This window comes from Lemur catta, chromosome 6 (genome assembly GCF_020740605.2).
Source record: "Lemur catta isolate mLemCat1 chromosome 6, mLemCat1.pri, whole genome shotgun sequence".
Classification (NCBI taxonomy): domain Eukaryota; kingdom Metazoa; phylum Chordata; class Mammalia; order Primates; family Lemuridae; genus Lemur; species Lemur catta.
The window spans coordinates 97,433,118-97,454,352 of record NC_059133.1 but is presented as its reverse complement, the minus strand read 5'-3'; the positions used below and the strand labels follow the sequence as shown (position 1 = coordinate 97,454,352).

General features: G+C 50.2%; 1 protein-coding gene across 5 annotated transcripts in view; it reads left to right on the top strand.

The window, feature by feature from the left end:
* Positions 1–11,261: 11,261 nt before the first annotated feature.
* The window catches only part of SLC25A18 (solute carrier family 25 member 18), a 16,620-nt gene continuing 6,646 nt past the window's right edge, over positions 11,262–21,235 (top strand). For 2 of the 5 annotated variants that reach the window (XR_006735894.1, XM_045554631.1), the window contains exons 1-5: positions 11,262–11,521; positions 18,529–18,670; positions 19,778–19,900; positions 20,045–20,100; positions 20,980–21,070. Coding sequence is in view for 4 of the 5 variants with exons in the window: in XM_045554631.1 (XP_045410587.1) it covers positions 18,651–18,670; positions 19,778–19,900; positions 20,045–20,100; positions 20,980–21,070 (290 nt within the window). In the remaining variant the exon portion in view is untranslated. Of the gene's footprint in view, positions 11,522–12,344; positions 12,501–18,142; positions 18,174–18,528; positions 18,671–19,777; positions 19,901–20,044; positions 20,101–20,979; positions 21,071–21,235 lie in introns of those variants that run through there. The other 3 variants (XM_045554632.1, XM_045554633.1, XM_045554635.1) reach the window with 3 other exon arrangements.

Here is a 21,235-nt window from a genome sequence, read left to right as displayed (position 1 = left end):
TATTACAGTTTTAGAAGTGAGTTACACTGGAATCCCCCATTTAGCATTCTGTATTTGATTTTAGCTAAGATGTCACCAAAGTTAGGATCCATGTTATGAACTTTTGAATATCCCACAAGAAAAAAATTAAGAAAAATGTCCTGAAATGATAGGGCTTGGTAAAGATTAGCGCATGTTAAGCATGCTTTTGCCATAGTAGAAAAGCCTCCATTAAATATTAATCTGCCCTAGTTTCTTTATAAGTTCACCTGTGGGTGGGGGCAGTAGGATCTTTCCCCACCATTTCAGCATCCTTAATGAAACATGGTACTGTCAGCATTTCTATTTTGCTAAACATGGTATCATTGGGAAAGGAAACAAATTGGAAACATCCATGTTACAGAGATGGAGCCCAAGACTTCGGTTGCAGTATAATAATTTAATAGAAATTCATAGCAATAAGTGAATGTTCATTAACCTTGGTGGTGGCTCTTAGCACTTGGGCAGAGTTGAGTAGGGAACACAGGCGCCTCTGAGGTATAAGGCACAAAAATATGAATTTTCTCTAACAGAGACTAATTTTAAATTTGGCATGTTTGCAAGTGGATTGAGTTTTGAGCCTGTGTTCTCATTGGATCTTAATTGTTAGAAACCTATCACTGGCAACTCTTTTTTAGAAAAGTAAAAAGGTCAGATTGTGGATATATCTTGGTCTGCCTTTGAGGTAGTATAAGCTAACATGGTCAAAACATTACTACTTCAGTTCTATGTTTATGCAAAAGCAGGGAGAAGGAAAAAAATAGTTTGGGGCTGCTTAGACCTGGTCAAGGCCCAGAGGATTTGGCCACTTTCTCTTTTCCTGTTAATGCTGGTTAGAATTGGTGGCTGCTCACTTCTCCCTAACCAGGAATACAGTAACCATAGGGCCGTTTCCCATGGTGCTCACACTGTCGGGGTTGCTCTGTGCTGAATAAGCCAGAGGCCTGGGAAGCTTGGACTGTAACTAACAGTGGAGCTGGTTGTACCCTTTCCTTCTGCCCTCCTGGTATTTGAGCAGCGACTTGCACACTGCTCAAGGTAACCCTGTCTCCTCATCCCCCAGCCCCCTATGTCCAATTACCTGTTGTTAGAAAGATGCTGTGAACAATATTAGAAAAAATCAATTAGCTCCTTCATCCTTAGTCTGCTTTCTTGGTTTTTAGACAGATGAGGAGATACTAAGGAAGAGCAATAGGAAATTGAACTGCTGTATTACATTGTAACACTGTGAACAAGAGCAACAGCACAACTGTCAGCCTTGCTGTATCCTATGTGGGAATTCGGTCGTGCATTGCAGGTACCAGTGCTTCACCCCTTGTCCACGGTGCGTCCTGAGCCTCCGCTGGTCTTTGAAGTGCAGGTCTGCTGTCAGCTGTCAGGAGCTGCATGATTGCAGAAACGTACATAATGACTGAGCTGCTATGAACCCCTAATCCACTCACCCCCATGCAGGATCTTTCTTCTCGCCTTTTCTTCCTCCTCTAGCACTTCTTTCCAAGTGTCTTAAGCAGACGCAATGTCTTGACGCGGATGCAAATGCATTTGCCATCTTCTCCATTAGGGAAGTGGTGGCTGTGTGATACGTTATAATTAGAAAGTAGTGTGGAAGAGTGTCCTGAAAAGATTTGCTCTCAGGCTAAAAGGACATTTCACCCTGCCGGTCTCTGTCACCTTCTCAGTGTGCTGGCTCTCAGTGATCCCCAGGAAGGGGGGTGGCTGAGATCCATGGATAATTGGAAATAGCCTCACACCTCTTTGATCTGACATTCACAGATAACATTTATTAGAGTTGTTATGCTAGAAACTATTTCCCCAAGGCCCGAGAGCAATAAAAAATCCATAAAGAAAAGTATAGCCTTTTATAAGAGCTGTGGGTTTTGGCTACCCCCCACCACCACCCACCGAATCTGTTCATTAAAGTGGCCAGAGCTATTGGCTAAATTGGTTATGGTGGATGAAAGTGGAGAATAAGTAAGGAAAAAGTATGCAGGATTCTTCTTTATATGACTTTCCATCCCACTTCTTAATAAAATTAAAGCCACTCCACGTCTCCTAAATCAAGTAGGTTTAGTTCTTCTGGTACAACACATGAGTTTATTACTCAGTTCTTCTATTTCACCAAGCCCAAGTCAGACTGCTCTCAAAAGGCAAATTTTTCCATGCCCATCTATGTTTATTGAACACCTTAAGACCTGTAGTTTGTGCCCCTTGGTTGAGTCAAGCCTCGGCTCTAAATGTCAATTTGCTCTGGCCAGACCCTTCAGGTGCTTCTTGGGGCTGCCCACTGGGCATCAGGATCCCCTGGTGCTTACCTGCTATGTTGTTACTGTTACTTATCCTGATACCTAACTCAGCTGTGCTAATTCTTGCAAAGGGTTTGCTAAGTGCCATCCCAAACCCACGAAATCCAAGTTGCAGTCAACACAGCTGTCAAAAACAAGCTTGCAATCCATACTATAATACTAGGTTGGGCTTGTTTCTTTTTTATGGAGGTTTACATCTGTAAAAATAATATACTGCCCTGAAGACCTAATTTGAAATTTCACAGGAATGCTTAATCCAGCAGTCTCTCAACAAGAGAACTTCCACAATATCAGAATCCTGACATTCATCCAGAGACCTTGGTGTTCAAAGAAATGAAAAGCTTAGGATTTTCTAGTATTGTTTTCACCTTTTGTGTCTGCCAGTCAGCTCATCCCCTGCAGATTCTTCTCAGACCCCCACTGCAGAAATCAGTTGCATATATTAGCGAGTCATGTGCTGTTTGATCCTGGGGCTCACGGGGTGTGGTGTCTAGCAGACAGCCCTCTGGACAGCGACTGCATTGAGGACAAGTGGAGTTTGGTTGAGCATGCAGAGGCTTTTCTTCTTGGGCTAACATCTCTAGGAACTGAGAATGTGATTGACGCTTGCTGCTAGAGAAGCTGGGCTCCCTTTTCTTTCTCAGTGGGTTGGACTCCACCGTGCAGCCTTAGGACACAGCCTCGCCCTGCTCTCCCTTTGGGAAAGCAGAGTTTAAATGAACATTGCTGCATCCCATTTCTCAAATTAAGTTGTGACAGAAGCTTTGTCTCCAGGCTGGGTGTTGATCCGTCTGCTCTACACGGACATTTGAAGGGACAGCCTCTGGGCTTGAACTGAACTTTTTACCTAGTCTCTGCTCTGACTCTGCAGAAGAGAACCAACTTAAGTAGCAATGCCTGATAACCAGCTGACTGTCCTGCATGTGTTTTTGGAAGGGGTGGGAAGGGTGGGAACAGGGGTGGGTACTGCGTAAGTTATTGAAATGCTGACCCCCATTCAGTAGATGAGTGGCCCTTGCCTTTCCCTAGCCGGGGCTCAGGTACCTCTCCCCTGCTGTGTGTAGCCCTGGGCCCGGGTCAGGCTCCACCAGCCCGGCACGCGGTGCAGAAGTCTTAGCTCCTGCTATAGAAGCCGTGCCAAACTTCCTGGCCAGCGCTGGAAAGGGGAAGGCTATTTATTTTTATATTGTGTATATTTTGTCGTGGTCTGCTGATTCCCTGTTTCACTGAGAGCGACACTTACCTCAATAGTTAGTTCAATATTGTGTGTTGGATAATTTTTAAAAGAACTTTTTAAAAAGCTTTTTGATCCTCGGAGGTCTGTAGATTTATTTCCGTATGAACTGGTTATTTTGTATAAAGTACATTCTTAAAATAGCAAGGCTCTGGTGTGTGTGTGGTGTGTCCACGTGTCCCTTTTATCACCAGGGCAAACCCAGAGCCCCATCAGGACAAAGGTGTGAACTGGGCCACAGTGTCATTCCCCCAAAAAGTGCCGTCCCCATCTTGGTTCTGGTTGACAGGAATCTGAGACAGCTGGGTGGGCAGGGTGTGCCCGGCGCCGGCCCTGTAGGGGGCAGGACAACAGGAAAAGGTGCCCGCACGGCTGATACTGTCAGCACCGCCTGGCGCATCTGCCACCCCCCAGCCCTTGGCACGTCACCGGTAGGGGTCCACCTGTGCCACATAATTTGATCCCGGTCCAGGGTGGACTGAGCAGGTGAAGAGCGTGGCGGGAGGGGGGGGGGGTGCTGTCTGTGACGTCCAGGTGGCCAGGAGAGGGCGCCACAGGCTAGTGAGTAGGTGCGTTACCCTGGCCCACATTATTCCATTTTTATTTCCAGTTCCTGGGAGGCTTTTTGTCACGGGGAGGGAGGGGGGTGGGGTTGGAGAATAGATTGAAAGTAGCCATGCTCTTACCAGTCAGGTAAAACTCCTGGCCTGTTTTATCCTTCAGTACAGATAGTTCTTGGCTTATGACGGTCGGATTTAGGATTTTTCAACTTTACCTTGGTGCAAAAGCAATACATGTTCAGTAGGAACTGTGCGGTGAGTACCCACACAACCATTCAATACTCAAGAAGTTACATGAGATATTCAACACTTATTATAAAATAGGCTTTGTGTGATTTTGCCCAAATGTAGGCTAATGTAAGTGTTCTGAGAACGCTTAAGGTAAGCTAGGTGTATCAAATACATTTTCAACTTAAGCTGTTCACACCTTACGATGGGTTTATTGGTCTGTAACCCCACTGGAAGTCAAGGAGCATCTGTAATTGGTCTGGTAAGTGATGTTCATTCCATAAAAATTCAACCACAAGTAGTACCGATTTCCAAATTGGTTCCACGTAGGCTTATCATTTTTTAGGATAATAATAGATCTTTCCCTTTTGATCGTCAATTGTTTGCTGTCAAATTATCCCCATTGATACACTATTATTGGCTAACTTTTTTTGAGACAGTCTTGCTCTGTTGACCCCCAGCTAGAGTGCAGTGGCATCATCATAGCTCACTGTAAACTCAAACTCCTGGGCTCAAGCGATCCTCCCACCTCGGCCTCTCAGAGTGCTAGGATTATAGGCGTGAGCTGCCGCGCCTGGCCCATTTCCATATAGTTTCTGGGATGAAAAAAATAAAGTGAAAATCATGAGTAAACACCAGATCTGATGTGATGCTAGTCAAATTGTTCATCTCATTTGAGTCTCTCAGTGTTTCGTTTTGCCTTGGCCGGGCAGGTGGGCAGGACACTTTGGCCTGGCATCCTTCACTGTCCTGCCAGCTTATCCAGAGTCTGCCCCAGCTGTGTCACTGGCCTAGGCAGCTCCACTCCCTGTGCATATTAGCATCACATCCTCAAAATAGTGTAAACTTGGGTTTCTTTTGGATTCTCAACTGGAAACCCTCCTACCATGACATGAGTTTCTCACCAAAAACCAGATAATTTTTGGGCAGATTTAGCTAATGATAAGCTTTAACTTTATTTTTTATAATGAACTTAGCACTCAGCTGAGTGCCGTTTACAGCATTTCTAGATTTATCTTCTTGCGACCCAAAACAACAAAAAAATAGCAAAAGTTAATATCTTCCACTGGTCACCTGTTTCGAATCTTGGTATAGTAGGCAGTGTTAATCCAGCTTGATTTTTGAAGTTGTTATTATTTCACATCATTACTTGTTAAGCCGTCGGTAACATATCCTGTACAAAGATTATCCTACGCAGTGAATTTCTTAAAATTGGAGCATAAAAAGAAAGCCATATATTGTTACTGTGGATTAGTCTCAAAAACTGTTAGGCCTGGTGCAGTGGCTCACGTCTGTAATCCTAGCACTTTGGGAGGCCGAGGTGGGAGGATCACTTGAGCCCAGGAGTTTGAGGTTGCGGTGAGCTGTGACGAACGACACCACTACACTCCAGCCCGGGAGACAGAGCGAGACCCTGTCTCAAAAAAATAAATAAATAAATCTGATAATCTGAACTTTCCATTTTGACATTTGCAGGTATCCAAAGGTGCTTCTCTGGTTAAAGATTAACATCTTGTCTCTAAACCAATTCCTGTTTTGGTAGGAAAGACATTTTAATTTTATAAACAGCCTGTGTAGCGGCTCCGTTTTGCTATAATCTTTACCTTCTCTGAGAGTGCTATCAACAGAATTGAGAAAATAAAACGGGCTCTTTCGGAGGCCAGTCTTGACCCTGGAGTCCTCCTGGGGAGGCGAATGGCTTGTGTGTGAAGTTGTTACGCAAGAGGTGCCCTTGGACCTCTCCTGGGTGGCCGTGGAGTGGAGGCAGAGCCTGTTATCAGGGAGGCGTTCACTGTCCTTCCCCACCCCTGCAGGTCTGTTCCCCAGGCCTTACCGTGTTCTCTTGGGCTTTTAAAAGGATGTCTGCGCATCTATTTTAGTCCCCTTTCTGCTAGCAAGGCTTGCTCCTCCACTCCCTTTAGGCGATTTTAGCAAAAACCCTCAGTGCAAAATACTAGCCAAGAAGGCAGCTGGAAAATCCCCAGATTGGGCTATTGTGTGCTGAAATCCCAACCCCCTTCTGCATCCATGACATGCATATCAATTCAGGTGCCCTTGAGAAGTCTTCAGGTTAGGGAAAGCACAGCCTGCTCCTAGAATCCTGGATTTGAGCTTCATTCCGGACGGCATATGACAAGGACGAGTAGCCCTATTCTAGCCAGTTAAAGCCGGACAGAGTTTTTAAAAGCAATGGAGCCAGTTCCTTGGATGATGTCCAGGGGTGTTGCCTTGGGAAGGAATTGAGTCCGCAGTAGGAAGGCAAAGACAAGATCCAAGTGAAGCCTGGCCCGTGATTGCCCCAAGAACTAAGATGAAGATTAACTACCTCGCGGTCAAGATTTCAGTAAGTATTAAATATCCACTGTATGCCTCTTTGCCTAGTTACCAAGAACACAAAAAGGAAGATAGCGTCCTCTGGTCACAGTTCATATTAGAGGGAGAAGAATTAGAATACAGAAAAACTGGACTGTAGTAAGGTGCTAGGAGGAGTACACTGCTTACTTAGCTAAGGTAGCAGGTTAAGGAAAGATATTTTTGTTTCCTCCCTGCGATGTAATCGTAGCAGGAGAGTGGGGTGTTGATGTTCTCTGCCCATTTACTTTGGACAGAGCTAGAATCTCATCAGTTTGGGGACAGCCATTTGATAGCTTGTTCCATCCAGCAGTCTCTATACCTAGTCTTCTCTGACTCCTTGTTCCCGCCGGAATGTCTCTCCTTTCACCCTGGCTCTACTCTAACTGGGCTAGACTAAGATGATGATGACATAACACAGAAAATGCAGCCATAAGTATTTATGTCCAGTGTGATACTAAACATTTCCTGGAGACTTGGCATGGATCTGCAGAAACTGCAACTTGTAGAAAGGACGATGGGGACAGCCTCGGCCCTCCCTAGCAAGTTAGTCTCTCGTGTTGTCAGAATGTAGCCTCTGGACCTGCAGCACTGACATCACCTGGAACTTGTCACAAATGCAAATTCTGGCATCCCTCCCCAGACCTACTCAGACTGATGCCTTCAAAGGGCCCGGCAGTCTGCTCTAACTCGCCCTCCTGGTGGACCCCATGCAAACTGAGGCTGGAGGACACAGACCGGTAGGAATGGCCCTTTACATGTTAGTCTTCAGGCACAGCTAGTCTGAGCGGAACATCTCATTCAGACCTGACAGATAGCATAGCATTCTTCTAATAAACTGCAGGAAATTCAACTGCACCGTGCCGGTTAATTAACATGGAGTCAAGGTAATTGGGGTCCCTCTATCCCACGCCTGGGGGAGGAGAGCAGAATAAGAGTGGCTGCAAGAATGAGAAGTCCCTGCGCCCTCCCCGTCCCAGCCACTCTGTCCCCACACACAGTCTCGCCCCCCCACCCTGACCCACCCTCACCACACCCTGCCCTGCGCTCCCACCTTCCTCCGCCAGATCACGCTCCCAGTGTCTGCTGTCTCCGTGCGAGCTTCTGGGCTGTCGGGTGCTTTTGGAGTCTGGTCCTAACAGGCCGTGTGCATACTGCAGTCATGTCAGACCCTCGCTGCTGTTTACCGGGCGCCCATTTCTCCCTACGACGTCTCGCCCGGCTGCCGTTGCAGTGGATTCAACCGTTAGCCGGCTCAGACTTGGCTTTGCCCTAAACCAGTGGTCGCCAATCTAGACTGCCCATTAAGACTTACCTGGGCTTTTAAAAAATCAGATGCCTGGGCCCCACCCCCAGAGGTTTTGTTTTACTTGGTCTGGGGTTCAGCCCGAGTCTCGGTTTGTTACAGCTCCCAGGTAGTTTTGCTGTGAGTCACGGTGCACTAGCCAGGACCGGCGCCTGGGAAACCTGAATGTCCGCGTGTGCCGTGGGGGGGCGGTCTCGTTAAGGTCAGAGTCTGGTTCTCTAGGTCTGGGGTGGGGCCTGAGAGAGTAGTGAGGTCTCAAACCCGTCCTTGCGATGACATCACGTTAAAGAGAGGTCACTTCATGCATTCCTCTTTTATCTGCTTTTCCAAATCTACACCTTTCTTCCTGTCAGTAACGACCGTCCCGCCCCCAGCTCTTTCACTTGTGCTTTTGACCCCCACCTTTCCTCTCTGGCCAGCTAAAGGCCCTCAGCCGTCCCGTGCGTTTCCTCGGTTCTCCCTGGAACCGTTGCTCTGCTTTGCTGTGTGTCAGCGGCACACAGGAGCTAAGACACAGGTGTCTGTCCCTCCACACACACTCCGCGCGGCAGAACGCTGCCTTTTCCCTACTGCCATCCTGCAACTGGGATCCCCCCTTCCCTTCTAGAAGCCCCGGCAGACCCACGCCACAGCCTCTAGTTCCCTGTGCAGCATCCGGCAGTGGGACCGACCCTCCGTGGAGGCCACATTCTCGCAGTTCCTTCACACTCTTTGGTCTCCACGTTGGCCTTTCTGCTGCTTCCTGAAGGAGGGGAAGGCAGGCCCTTCTCTTTCGGATGCCCCTCCCCTGGGTGGTGTCATTTCCCCCTGCAGCCTCCTTCCCGCTCTGCAGAACCGCACTCCTGTCCTTACTGCAGGCTTTCTTGTCATGCACTTGGTCACCCTTTCCACGCTCCCATTGAACGTTGCCACCTACATGTTCTATTGCCATTGCTTTGTGGTATGTATTTGCCACTGTTTTAAATTTTTTATTACTAAAATGATCTTACAATTTAATTTCCAGACTATTTCCTGTAGCTCGCCTAATGTTTTTTAATCTTTTTTTTTTTTTTTTTTTTTGAGACAGGGTCTTGCTCTGTTGCCCAGGCTGGAGTGCAATGGCATCATCACAGCTCACTGCAACTCCTAGGCTCAAGCAATCCTCCTGCTTCAGCCTCCCGACTATGGGACTACAGGTGCATGCTACCATGCCCTGCTAATTTTTCTATTTTTTGTGGAGATGGAGCCTCACTTTTGCTCAGGCTGTTCTCAAACTCCTGGCCTCCCAAAGTGCTGGGATTACAGGTGTGCCCCACCATGCCTGATCTTAAATCTTTTCTTAACCACTTTATTACACTGCACATTAACACTGAACCCCCCCACCCCGTGTCATACAACTACATTTAAATGTAACCTCATTAGCTTCATTGCTCACCTGGCTTTCTTGTTTTTATGGTGGTAAAATATACATAACAGAAGCTTTACTATTTCAAGGATGCATTTCAGTGGTATTAAGTACATTCATGTTGACGTGCAACCATTGTAAGCCTCCATCTCCAGAACATTCTCACCTTCCCAAACTGAGACTCTGTGCACATTAAACACTAACTATCCGTTCCCCCTTGCCCAGCCCCATAGCCATTTTTCTGTGTTGTGTTCCTGAATTTGAATATTCTAGGTACCAATACAAATATTGTATTGGAATCATACAATATTTGTCCTTTCATGACTTTTATTTCACTTAGCATAATGTCCTAAGGTTCATCCATGTTGTAGCATGTGTCCTTTTTAAAGCAGAGTAATGTTCCATTGTATCCACATTTTGTTTCTCCATTCAGTGAACACCTGGGTTGTTTTCACTTTGGGGCTGTCGTTAATAATGGTACTATGAATGTGGGTGGACAGATGTCTGTCCTGCTTTCAGTCTTTTGGGAATGCACCCAGAAGTGGAATTGCTGGATCATATGGTAATTCTGCATTTAATTTTTTGAGGAACTGCCATGATGTTTTCCACAGTGGCTACACCGGTTTACATTCTCACCAGCAGTGCACGAGGGTTCCCGTTTCTCCACATCCTCACCAGCACTTGTTTTCTGTTTTTTTGTTACTCGCCTTCCTAGTGGGGGTACAGTGGTGCCACTCTTTCTTGAACATATTCCCTCCTGCGTGCAGGCTCTCATTTTATCTCTTGCCTAGATTATTGTCATCTCCCTGACCCGTCCAAACCACTTGGCACTGCCATGAGCCTAAATTGTGCCCTTGGGTCCCCACTCAGTGGCATCCTGTATCGGCTTCCCATTGCCCACAAGAAAAGTGGAGAAAAAATTATCATTTAGTGAATACCTTTTATGTGCCAGGCACATGACACTAAGTGAGCTACATCTAAGTAAGAGTCCCATTTCCTAGATGAACGAACAGGCACGGAGAAGTTAAGTAATTTGTTTAAGATCACCCAGCTAGTAAGCAGTAAGCTAGGGTTCAACTAGTTTGTTCAAAAGCAGTTTTACTCCAAGGTCCAGTCTACATCCTCATTTAATCCTCATTACAAGCCTACTCAGTGGGTATCTCATCTGCTAATTTTAATGAAGAAAGCACTAAGTTAAGTAACTTGACTAAAGTGAGATAGTTAATAACTTGGGAGCTGGGACTTGAACCTGGGTCTGTGATTCCTCATCTCTCCCAGATCCTTGGTCTGGCAACAAGGCCCTGTACTGTCTGGACCCAACACAGTGTACCAGCTTTGCCTTATCTCCCGCCCCAAATTAGACAATTTACCTCTAAAGAGAAGCTGGGTTTCAGTTTTACCTCTCTGCCCTTGTTTTTATAATTCCATCAACATCTAACTCTCTCCTCCAGCCCTAAATCAATTGCACTTTCTCCCCAAAACCTTTCCAGTTCTCCAAACTGGAAGAAATCCTAAACTCCTGCAGCACTGGGCTCCCCACTCAGTTGTGACATTCTTGAGGGTAGGGAAGGTGCCAAAACTACCTTGCAAGCCCCGCCTGCAGCTGAGCACATGGCAGTCCCTGGACAAATACAAAATGAACAAAATGTATTCCTGCAGGGAGGGTGCCTTCCAGAGTCATTGAAATAGTTGATTATCTGCAATGAGAAAAGTGTGTGAGACTGAGGAGCAGAGATGAGCTGCCAGCGTCTTGCAGAAGTGTTTGCATTGCATTGATTTTCAGTTGTCCGCCTCCCTGGCTCCAGGTCTCTGAGTGGGCGGGGAGTCTCCCCTCACCCCCAGGCTGCCCTGTTCAAATCTTTTCCCAGCCTGGACTTTTGTCCGAGTCATGCTAGCAAGCAAGTGAACAGCCACCGGCCTGCCACCTGAATAGCCTCTGGGGGGTTGGATTCAAACCAGCCTGTTTGAAGGTGCAGTGAGAGGGGAGAAGGTCTGGGAAACTGCAGTGGACACTAAACAGAAGGAAAAACCAGCCCAGCCGGCTGGCATTGCCAACCAACTCTTCCCTGCAGGTCAACAGTGATCTGGCCTGTATCTCGTGTTCCTAAAAAGGCAGAAGTTTCTTACTGAAAGCAGGTAAGTGTCTTGTCTGTCTGTGTCAAGCTTAGAGCTGGTGGGAAAAGACTCTTCTAGCAAATAAACCTTTTGGGAAGAGGAAGAACTGACAGTGGGACAGGGTCTCCCATCTTACTCGCTGCAGAGCAGGAAGGGGGTGGGCAGGAGGGAGTGGCCACCCCCGACTTTGGGACATCTCAGCCAGGGAGCAAGTTATTCCCTTGGTGATCAAGAACTGGCTCCTGGCTACCAGGTGAGGGGCTCAGCCCTGGGAGCACTCCCCTTGCTCTGCTGTAAGAGGAGGCGGGCAGGGACATGGTCCTCACCCCTGAGGCCCCGACTGTCTTGTGATGAGACTGACTGCAGAGTCAGGGCAGTAGCCCCACTCCTGGTTCACTGATGCAACCATACTCACTGGATGCCACTCTGCACCCGGGCCCAGGGACACAGCCCTGAGACTGTCTTTGCTTTCAAACGACTCACGGTTTTGATGTGAGTGCAGGTCAGTAAATGAGCGGTGGTGACAGAGCGTGGTAAGTGTGTAACTGAGTATCAAATGGGATCACAGGAGAGGGCTCCTGGCCAAGATCTGAGGGACTTCAGAAAGGCCGATAGGAGGAAGTGACGTCTGAGCTGAAGCCCAAAGAACAGTTTGTAATGCACTGGGTGTGGATGGGGAAAGAGTGTCCTCAGTAGGAGGGACAGTCTGTGCAGGGCTTAGATGCAGGACTGTAACGTGTGCCCAAAGCAAAAGAAGTTCAGAGGGGGCAGGGGGAGGAGCAGGCGCCTGTCCCGGGAGCAGTGGGAAGGCGCAAGGCCCTTGCCTGGACACGCCCTCCCCGCATGGCCGTGCGGAGGGCAGTTTGAGGGGAGCAGGCTGGAGGCTGTCGGGCGCTCCGAGGGACAATCTGGGGTGACCTGGCACTGGCTGCTGGCAGGGGAAAGCCTGAGTCACAGAAGTCCAGAGAATGGAATGTTTTAAGATGGGAAGAATGGAAAGGTATGATCCAGGGAGCTTGGAAAACCCTGGCCTGGGTCCCTGCAGCTCACTAGCTAGAATCATTTCTCTAAATAGTTGTGTCTCCTTCAAAATTGGATCCTGAGGAACAGTGTATTAAGAATCATGTTATGAGTTTCTGTGCTTTTTTTTCTGAGACAGTCTCACTCTGTCACCCAGGCTACAGTGCATTGGCATCATCATAGGTCACAGCAACCTCCAACTCCTGGGCTCAAGCGATCTTCCTGCCTCAGCCTCCCGAGTAGCTGGGGCTACAAGCACGGTCCACCATGCCTGGCTAATTTTTTCTGTTTTTAGTAGAGACGGGGTCTCGCTCTTGCTCAGGCTGGTCTCGAACTCCTGAGCTCAAGCAATCCTCCCACCTTGGCCTCCCAGAGTGCTAGGATTACAGGCGTGAGCCACCGCGCCAATTTTCTATGCTTTCTGAACTTTCTAATTTGTTTCTATTACTTTAAGTACTTCAAGAAATGAACAAATGTTCATTAGTAACAAAAAGGAATTGATCATTCCCTGAGTGTTCAGCAGCGCAGGCAGGACGGGCCACAGGTCTGCTCTGATGTGAGGGGTTCACACTCTGGCTTCCTCCCAGCCCCCCAACCTGTCTGCTTCTGACCGTCCTCAGCTGCAGCCTCATTTGCGAATAGAGCCTGGCGTGGTGGGGAGTGGGCGCCAGTGCCCGGAAAGACTCCTGGAAACGGGGCCCCCGGGGCCGGACGGCCCGGGCCGGCGTGCTGGCAGGCGGCGTGGGCAGCAGGTGCTGGCCTGCCCGCCTGCCGGCTCCCGCTGCGCCCCAGGGAGCCCGTTCTCTCTCCTTCCCCTCGTGCAGGGGCCTTTGCCAGCTCGCCTCCCTCTTTCTTCAACCCTGGGACTGTTCCACCGCTCTCCCCTCTCCTCAGCCCTGCACAGGCACCAAGTCCAGGGCTTTTTCTTCTTTAGAAAGTTCCCTCCCAGCTAACCCTGCCCAGCGCCCCACTCCCTCCTGCTCCACTTGGTTGCAGCTCTGGAGAGGCCTAACTGACCGCTCCCCCGGCTCCCCGCCACCCCTTCTTCCAGAACGGTTGTCCTCCTGCCACATTCAACAGGCTGCTTCCCCTTGAAATCGTTCCGTGTTTTCCTGCTGCCTCCAGGCTCACATTTTCACACTGGCCTGTTGGAGGCACTCACTGCGCCTGGCACCCCAGGCGCCCCCTCCCGGCCTGGCTGCCCCTGCAGCCGTCTCCACGGTCCGCAGCCAGGCTGCCTCCCTGCTGCTCCTTTCAAATTGTCCCCATTCTCCAACGCCCACGTCTCCTTCCTTCTCCAAGCCAGCCCACGGCGACCTCTCACAGCCCGGAACCTGTATGGCACTCGCTGTCTACGTCACTCAATGGCTATTAAATGGAATTTGAGGATTTTGTTTAAAACATGTTCATTAGTTAAGGACTCTTTGGGTTGCAAGTTACAAAAACTAACTCTGACTAGCATAAGACAAGTCAATTCATGAGAAGGATAGTGGGACAGCCCTGTGGATGAGGGGGTCCCTGTGCAGTTGGGAGCTCAGGCACCACCAGGTGTCTCTCCCATCTCCTTATCTCTGGGGGTCCGCTTTGTTCACCTCTCTTATACTCTGTTTCCCAAATCCTATGACAAGTTTGGGTTAGGTCCAAAGTTTTGTATGTTAGATAAAAAAAACTCCTTGAAAGAAGCTATATACTCTCATTTAAAACTCCTACGAAAGGGAGTGAATAACTCGGGAACCCCTCCCTAGATAGTCACCATTGGCCAGGGCTACAGTTACACTTAGGAGCACAGCAGTTCCCACACAACCAGCTAGAATGTGCAGGAGAAGAAGGTAGTTCCTGGAAATGGGGTGGTGAGGAGATACAGTCATTATCCCTGCTCTCCACCTTTTGATGCCTAAAACATGGAAACATACACCATTTCCCTACATCCAAACTTCTTCTTCCTGATAGGATTCAATTATCACATGTAAAATTGTAAATGTACTCGTCTTCCCAATGTGAAATAACTCCATGTCACAATTGGACACTGCATCCAGAGGAAGTGACGTGGAGCCTCTGTTTTCCAGGTGACTTTTTGCCCCAGTCTTTTCCCACTTTGGTTCTAAAGAATTCCAGAAGTGGCACCTTGGTTCTGCACCCTAGGCTCACACGATTGGTCTTAGCCGCCCAGCACACTCCCAGCATCTCTGTTTTTCCTAAATCCCATCTAAAAAGAAGGTAGAAGACGTGCCACCAGTGGCCAGTGGTCTAAAGCATAGAGTGAACCGCAAGTGGTAGATTTTGTTCCCCGACTTCCTCGGCAGGCGCATGGCTGCCTGGACCATTGGCTGGAAGAATTCCCCTTGTTGGGGATCCTTCAGGGCCTGTGTCGGGAGAACACTGAGGAGCAGTTCCCTGTGGTAGGGTGGGCCATGTCACTTCAGCAGTCTGTTCTGTGCATGCTGGAACCTGCAGGATTTAAATTCTGTGAAGGCAGGGCCTTATTTTGCCTCTAGCTGCATCCCTCCTGCCTAGAACTGTGACTGGCATACAGTAGGCACTCAACAAATATTTGTAGAGTGACTAACACTCAGGCGAATGGATTGCCTTAGAGACTGAGCAGTTATGGGCCCTTTGCCAGGTTTGGGGTTTTCAAGGTGATACGACTCCTTTAAAACCTTGGCTGGCTGTCAGTTTCCTTCCTCTTGGTTGACTGTTTACTAGTACTTTTACCAGTGCCAGAAGTCTCGTCAAATCACAAACTTTGATCACCCAAGGCTGCTACAGGGAACTTCCAGGGCTGGAATTACAGTGGCTTGGCTCAGTCTGGGGCAGTGAGGCTGGGTGCTCCGAGACGCCCGCGCCACGCCAGGCAATGCTCCTTGTGGCTGGAGACCCTCACATCTTGCCAGTGGAGGTGCCAGGCAGTGGCCCTGGGACTGGGGTGTCCGTAAGTTCTCTGGCTTCTCTTGAATACCCCCATTCCAGTAGCCAGGGAACCACAATTTCGGAAGTAATAATTCAAATCTAGGAATAGCAGGAAATCTGGTTACAAAGGCAGCTGCGGTGCTGTCAGTCATTTGACTCTCTGGCTTCAGACAGAAAGGGCTGTGTCCGATCAGTTTTTAAGGTAGCTAACCTGGAGTTAGAGCATGTCTGCCTCTCATAACCACTTATTGAATATCCCAAAGAGAAGAAAACACACTTTAATTTCCTGACATTTTGCCATCAAGTTCCCTAGAGCTCCATCCAGCCTTTATAGGCACATGGTTTGAGCTTCAAGAGATGACAGATGACACTGCACAAAAACTGCCAGCTCTCCAGCCTGGGCTGGGGCTTCCTCACAGCCTGTGCCCTGTTTCCTCTCTCAGCTGGTTCCACAGTTTGGGGTCTTTAATTTGAAAATTCTCACTCCCATTGCTAATTTTGGAGATAATACTATTTTGATTAGAAGTATCAGAAACCAATTCTAGCAAGTTAAGCAAGAAGGTCAGTTTACTGGCAGGGTGCCCAGTGGTGTGTGCCTGTAGTCCCAGCTACTCAGGAGCCCAGGAGTTCAAGGTTCCGGGGAGCTCTGATCCAGCTGCTGCCTCCAGCCCGGGCAAACTGAGTGAGAACTTGTCTTTGAACAAAAAATTACTGACAGGACAGTTGAGCATCTTGCAGAATCTAAGGACAGGAAGGCCACTGGCATTCAGGAATGAACGGGAAGCAAGGATTTAGCCCAGCTCAGGGAAGGCTCGCGTTTCTGTCTTTCTCTGAGACCGGCTTCCTCTCTCTCCTTTACCAACAGATCCAAGTTTTACTTATTACAGGTTCAAACACCGTATGACAAGCCCGTCCTTCTGGTTTCTTGGACCGGAAACTGCCATGCCCCTCCTGTGTCATGGTGCTGTCCCCTCTGCACTAAGAAGGTCCGCTTGCCCTGCCTCCTCGCCGTGCCCTCGTGGGGTACCTGTCGCCCCACTCCCTGCACCCCTGCCGGGATCGCTCCATGACTCAGTGGTCTTCCTCTCCTGTCCTTGACCCTGTGCTGTCTGGTCTCCACGCGGCAGCCAAAGTGGGCCCCTCGAGAGTGCCTTGCGGCATGCCTCAGCGCCAAACTCTCCCTCTGTGTCTCTTCTCATTCAGAATAAATGCCAAAAGCTCAGGGGCCCTTCCATGGTCACCACCCCCCTCAGCTCTCTGACTCTCTCTGCCAACCTCACCCTGCTCGCCCCTCACTGGCCACCTTGCTGTCGTGTCTGCCCTCCAGCCTGACTCTGCACACACCCCCCTCAGAAGCCCCCCGGGGTTCTTCCCCAGTCCCCAGGGTCCTCAGTCTGCCCCCACTGGCACTTCCTCTGCCCCTTCCCTTCTGAATTCTCTCTCCATAGTATTTGCCACTCTGGTAGCCGTAAGACTCATCCCATTCATCATCCGTCTCCTCCTCCAGAATTTAAGTCTCTGAGAACTGGAATTTTAGTCTTTTGTTCACTATTGCGGCAGTGCCTGGCATTTGATAAATGTTTCCTCGAATGGGTCAATATGCAGCCAAGAGAAAGACTAGTCTCTCTCCCTCTTTCTCTCTCTCTCTTTTCTTCCCCCAAACAACATACCTGGAGATAAGAAAGAATTTCGGGGAGCAGTGAGGAGTGTGAGAGAGTTGGGGGACCCTAAAGCAGCTGCCAGGAGTGGGGAGGGTCCCGGAGCGCAGGCCAGCCTCGGCTGGGGCCGCAGAGCCGTGGGACACTCCCCTCGGCATTAGGGCAGCCCCTCCGCACAAGCTGCCACAATTACCATTGTCGTAACTTCCACTCCCTGTACACCATTCCTGGTGTTTTCCATACATGACAATTAGAAATAAATCCAGGCCGGGCGCGGTGGCTTACGCCTGTAATCCTAGCACTCTGGGAGGCCGAGGCGGGTGGATTGTTTGAGCTCAGGAGTTCGAGACCAGCCTGAGCAAGAGCGAGACCCCGTCTCTACTAAACGTAGAAAGAAATTATATGGACAACTAAAAATATAGATAGAAAACATTAGCCGGGCTTGGTGGTGCATGCCTGTAGTCCCAGCTACTCGGGAGGCTGAGGCAGGAGGATCGCTGAAGCCCAGGAGTTTGAGGTTGCTGTGAGCTAGGCTGATGCCACGGCACTCACTCTAGCCCGGGCAACAAAGTGAGACTCTGTCTCAAAAAAAAAAAAAAAAGAAAGAAATCCAGGGACATTATACAGCTTGGTCTGTCACTGGGTCACATGAAGTTCAGAAAACACAGTTTAAGAGCCAAAGAGTAACTTAAGAATATCTCAAGTGTCTTATTGTGGTCCTTGGCCTCTATGAGAGAGAGATTCCTAGGCCAGAGCAACTCTCCTCAAAACCCTCAGCTCCGCGCCAGGCCCTGCCCGGCTCGCGCCAGGACGTCTCTCCTGCAGCCTCAGTCTGAGCTCCGGAGCTTCTCATCCCCTTCCTTCTTATCCGAGCCCCAAAGTCCAAAAGGGTGGGGATTCTGATTTGAATCCCAAAGGTCCAAAAGTTTTAGGAAGGGACCAAAAATAGAGCAAGCAGACAGCATTAATCCATTAATAATGTTTGTCTACCAGGCGTGGTGGCTCACGCCTGTAATCCTAGCACTCTGGGAGGCCGAAGCAGGAGGACTGCTTGAGCTCAGGAATTCAAGACCAGCCTGAACAACATAGTAAGACCCTGTCTCTAAAAAAATAAGAAAAATTAGCCAGGCATGGTGGCACTCGCCTGTAGTCCCAACTACTTGGGAGGCTGAGGCAGGAGGATTGCTTGAGCTCAGGAGTTCAAGGCTGCAGTGAGCTATGATTGTGCCACTGCACAGCAGCCTGGGCAGCAGAGTGAGACTCTGTCTCTAAAATAAAAATAATGTTTGTCCTATCACATGCATGTGTTTTCACGCCATGAGGTGGGGGGTGTTCTAACCACTTTACAAGGGAGGAAGCTGCCGCCCAGGAAGGTTGTGACTTGCTGGGAAGGCAGCTCGGGCCGGTGTGCACTGCAAACCCTTGCTCTGTCCATTCTGCTAGGGGGCCGGAGTCCGGGAGGCGGACACCACTGCTTCCGCCTCAGCCACCCCAGGCAGCAGCCGCCCCGAGGAGTGAGCAGCCCTGTGTCCTGGGATCCACCCACAGGCCTCAGCCCTTTCAGGATGTCCCAGCAGGACCTGAGGTGAGCTCTGTCTGGCACAGCCTGACCTCTCTGGGCCCGGCCGGGGCAGAGTTGCTGTGGCGACAGCACATCACTTGGCGCCTTTGCCAGATTTCTGAAGAATTGGTTGAGTCCTAGGGAAAGGCAATGAGGCCCCTTTCCCCCAAATATATATATGTTAATATATAGGGATAAATATATATACACATACACACAAATATATATATGCATACACATATAATATTGTTAAATATAATCGCAAATTGCTTGGACCAACTTCCGTGACTGCAGATTTAAGTCGCAGTTCTATCTGTTGTCACAGAGTTCTTGTTTGCTTATCAAGGGTCACTTGTGGAAAAAACTATTATCTACTCTTACCACTCCCAGGTAATCTGTCCCCAGATATTTAGCTCACAGTCTGTGTCTGGCCTGAAAGATAAGAAAATTTTGCCAGGTCCAAGGAATCTGAGGAAGACTTATGTTCTGCTTTCCATCTTCCAAAGCTCCTGTACTCCCCAGGGTGACGGGGCCATGTCCCCCAAACTACGACTTCACTTTCGGCTAGAATTAGATAATCTCAGTGCTTCAGCCCTGGCATCTCGTGCTGACTAGAAGACCTCATTGTCAGAAGTGTGTGTTCTCTTGTCATCAGCAACAGCTGCCATTTGCGATTGCATTAGTTTACTTAATCCTCACACGTGGCCTTAGGATCGGAGGGGACAGGTTTGACTCAGCCCTGCCTGACCTCAGGCCGGGAACAGAGCTGAAGTTTGGCTGGGAGGGTGAGGAGAGGCAGGGCGCGGGCCGGGGAGCTGGGGGAGGCCTGGCCATGGGACTTGCTGTGTCCAGGGGGGACTTGCTGTCCCCATGTGGGGCCCCAGGGGGCAGAGCTGGCCCTTCCCAGAAGCCCCTGCATGTCCCAGCTCTGGAAGCCAAGATGCCTCAGCCCTGGTGAGTGCTGGCCTGTCCCACCCGCTGCCTGGCGCTAGAGCCCGCGGGCGGCTGAGAAGAGGGGTCTCTGGACACCTGCTGGTCGCTGGTCGCCATCCTGCCGGCTCCCTGCCCTGCTCCCCGCTGGGGGCTGGCTGGGTGCAGCTCTGTAACCGCCTGCCTCTCCCCATGGCCTAGTATCACCGCAAAGCTCATCAATGGAGGTGTGGCGGGGCTCGTGGGGGTGGCCTGCGTGTTCCCCATCGACTTGGCCAAGACTCGGCTGCAGAACCAGCACGGGAAAGCCATGTACAAGGGAATGTAGGTGTCAGTGGGGGGTGGGCGGGGGTGGGGAGGTGGGGGTGGGGTGGGGAGGGGCCGGCTGGGACGTGCCAGCCCCTTAGGGCCAGGGGGCAGTGACAGAGTGGCCCCCATCACTGACGTCTCTCACGCCTCTGCTTCTAGGATGGATTGCCTGGTGAAGACGGCACGGGCCGAGGGCTTCCCGGGCATGTACCGAGGTGGGCTTATCAGGCAAGGGGGCCTGGGCCAGGGAGGACAGCAGGTGTGGCCCAGAGGCTCAGATTTCGTGAGCTTGTGGGACATTGGGAATTGGTGTTCCTTCTGCCCAGGAGCTGCTGGGATGACCTTGGGCTACCTGACGCCTTTGGTAACTTTTCGTAGGCCTTCCATCCTCTGGTGGAGACAGAGGTAGCTATGTTTCTGCGTGAGGCTTCCGGAGACCCCAGTGAGCACGCTGGGCCCAGCGCCCTGGTCCCCCCAGCTCCGCACGGCCTCCCTGCGGGCCATGAAAAACCAGTGGGCCCCACGTCCCTGCCTCCCTCTTAGTCCTTCCCTGGCACCTCCCTGCCTGTCTCCAGGACATCCAGCTACTAAGAACAGAAGAGGGAGAGGCTGACAGGGACAGAGAATTGAAAGGAGTACAGGGTGGCTCTTCCCGGGCCATGCCCCCACCACGATTGTGCCGTGGGAAATGGACCCAAAGCTGGAGCTGAGACAGAGCCAATACGCCAGTACCCCTGAGAAATAAAATAAAGCCTCCAGGAACCGCCACGCTGCTAGTGGGACCGGGCTGGCGTAGCACAGGGCAGCTGGGACACTGTCCCCGAGACCCAGGGTCCTGTGTATTAGCGGAGGTGGCAGCACCAGCAAGGAAGGACAAAAATAACGTGACGTCCTGATAACTGGACTGAGTCCACAAAGCAACAAATATGCAAAAAGGAGGAAAATGTGGTGGGGAGAGGGAACGGAAACAAAAATGGATTCAGTGAAACAGGCCAAGGAGCCCTCTTGCCCCCCCGACACCCCACCCCTGCGAAGTGCTGGCTGAGCACGTGCCAGGATGGCCTTGGTGCCTCATCTTCACCCTTCGCTTCCAGGGGCTGCGGTGAACCTAACCCTGGTCACTCCGGAGAAGGCCATCAAGCTGGCAGCCAATGACTTCTTCCGGCAGCTGCTCATGGAAGATGGGTATGGCCAGGTGGGGCAGGGACGGAGGCCTTCACTGTGTCTGGTTTACGTGCGCGTGTGTGTGCGGGCGTGTGGGTGAGGGTTGCTGTGCGTTTTGGTAGATGGAGGGTAAAGGGAGAGAATGAGCTGGTGGCAGCTGTGGTGGTAGATAATATCTAGAACAGA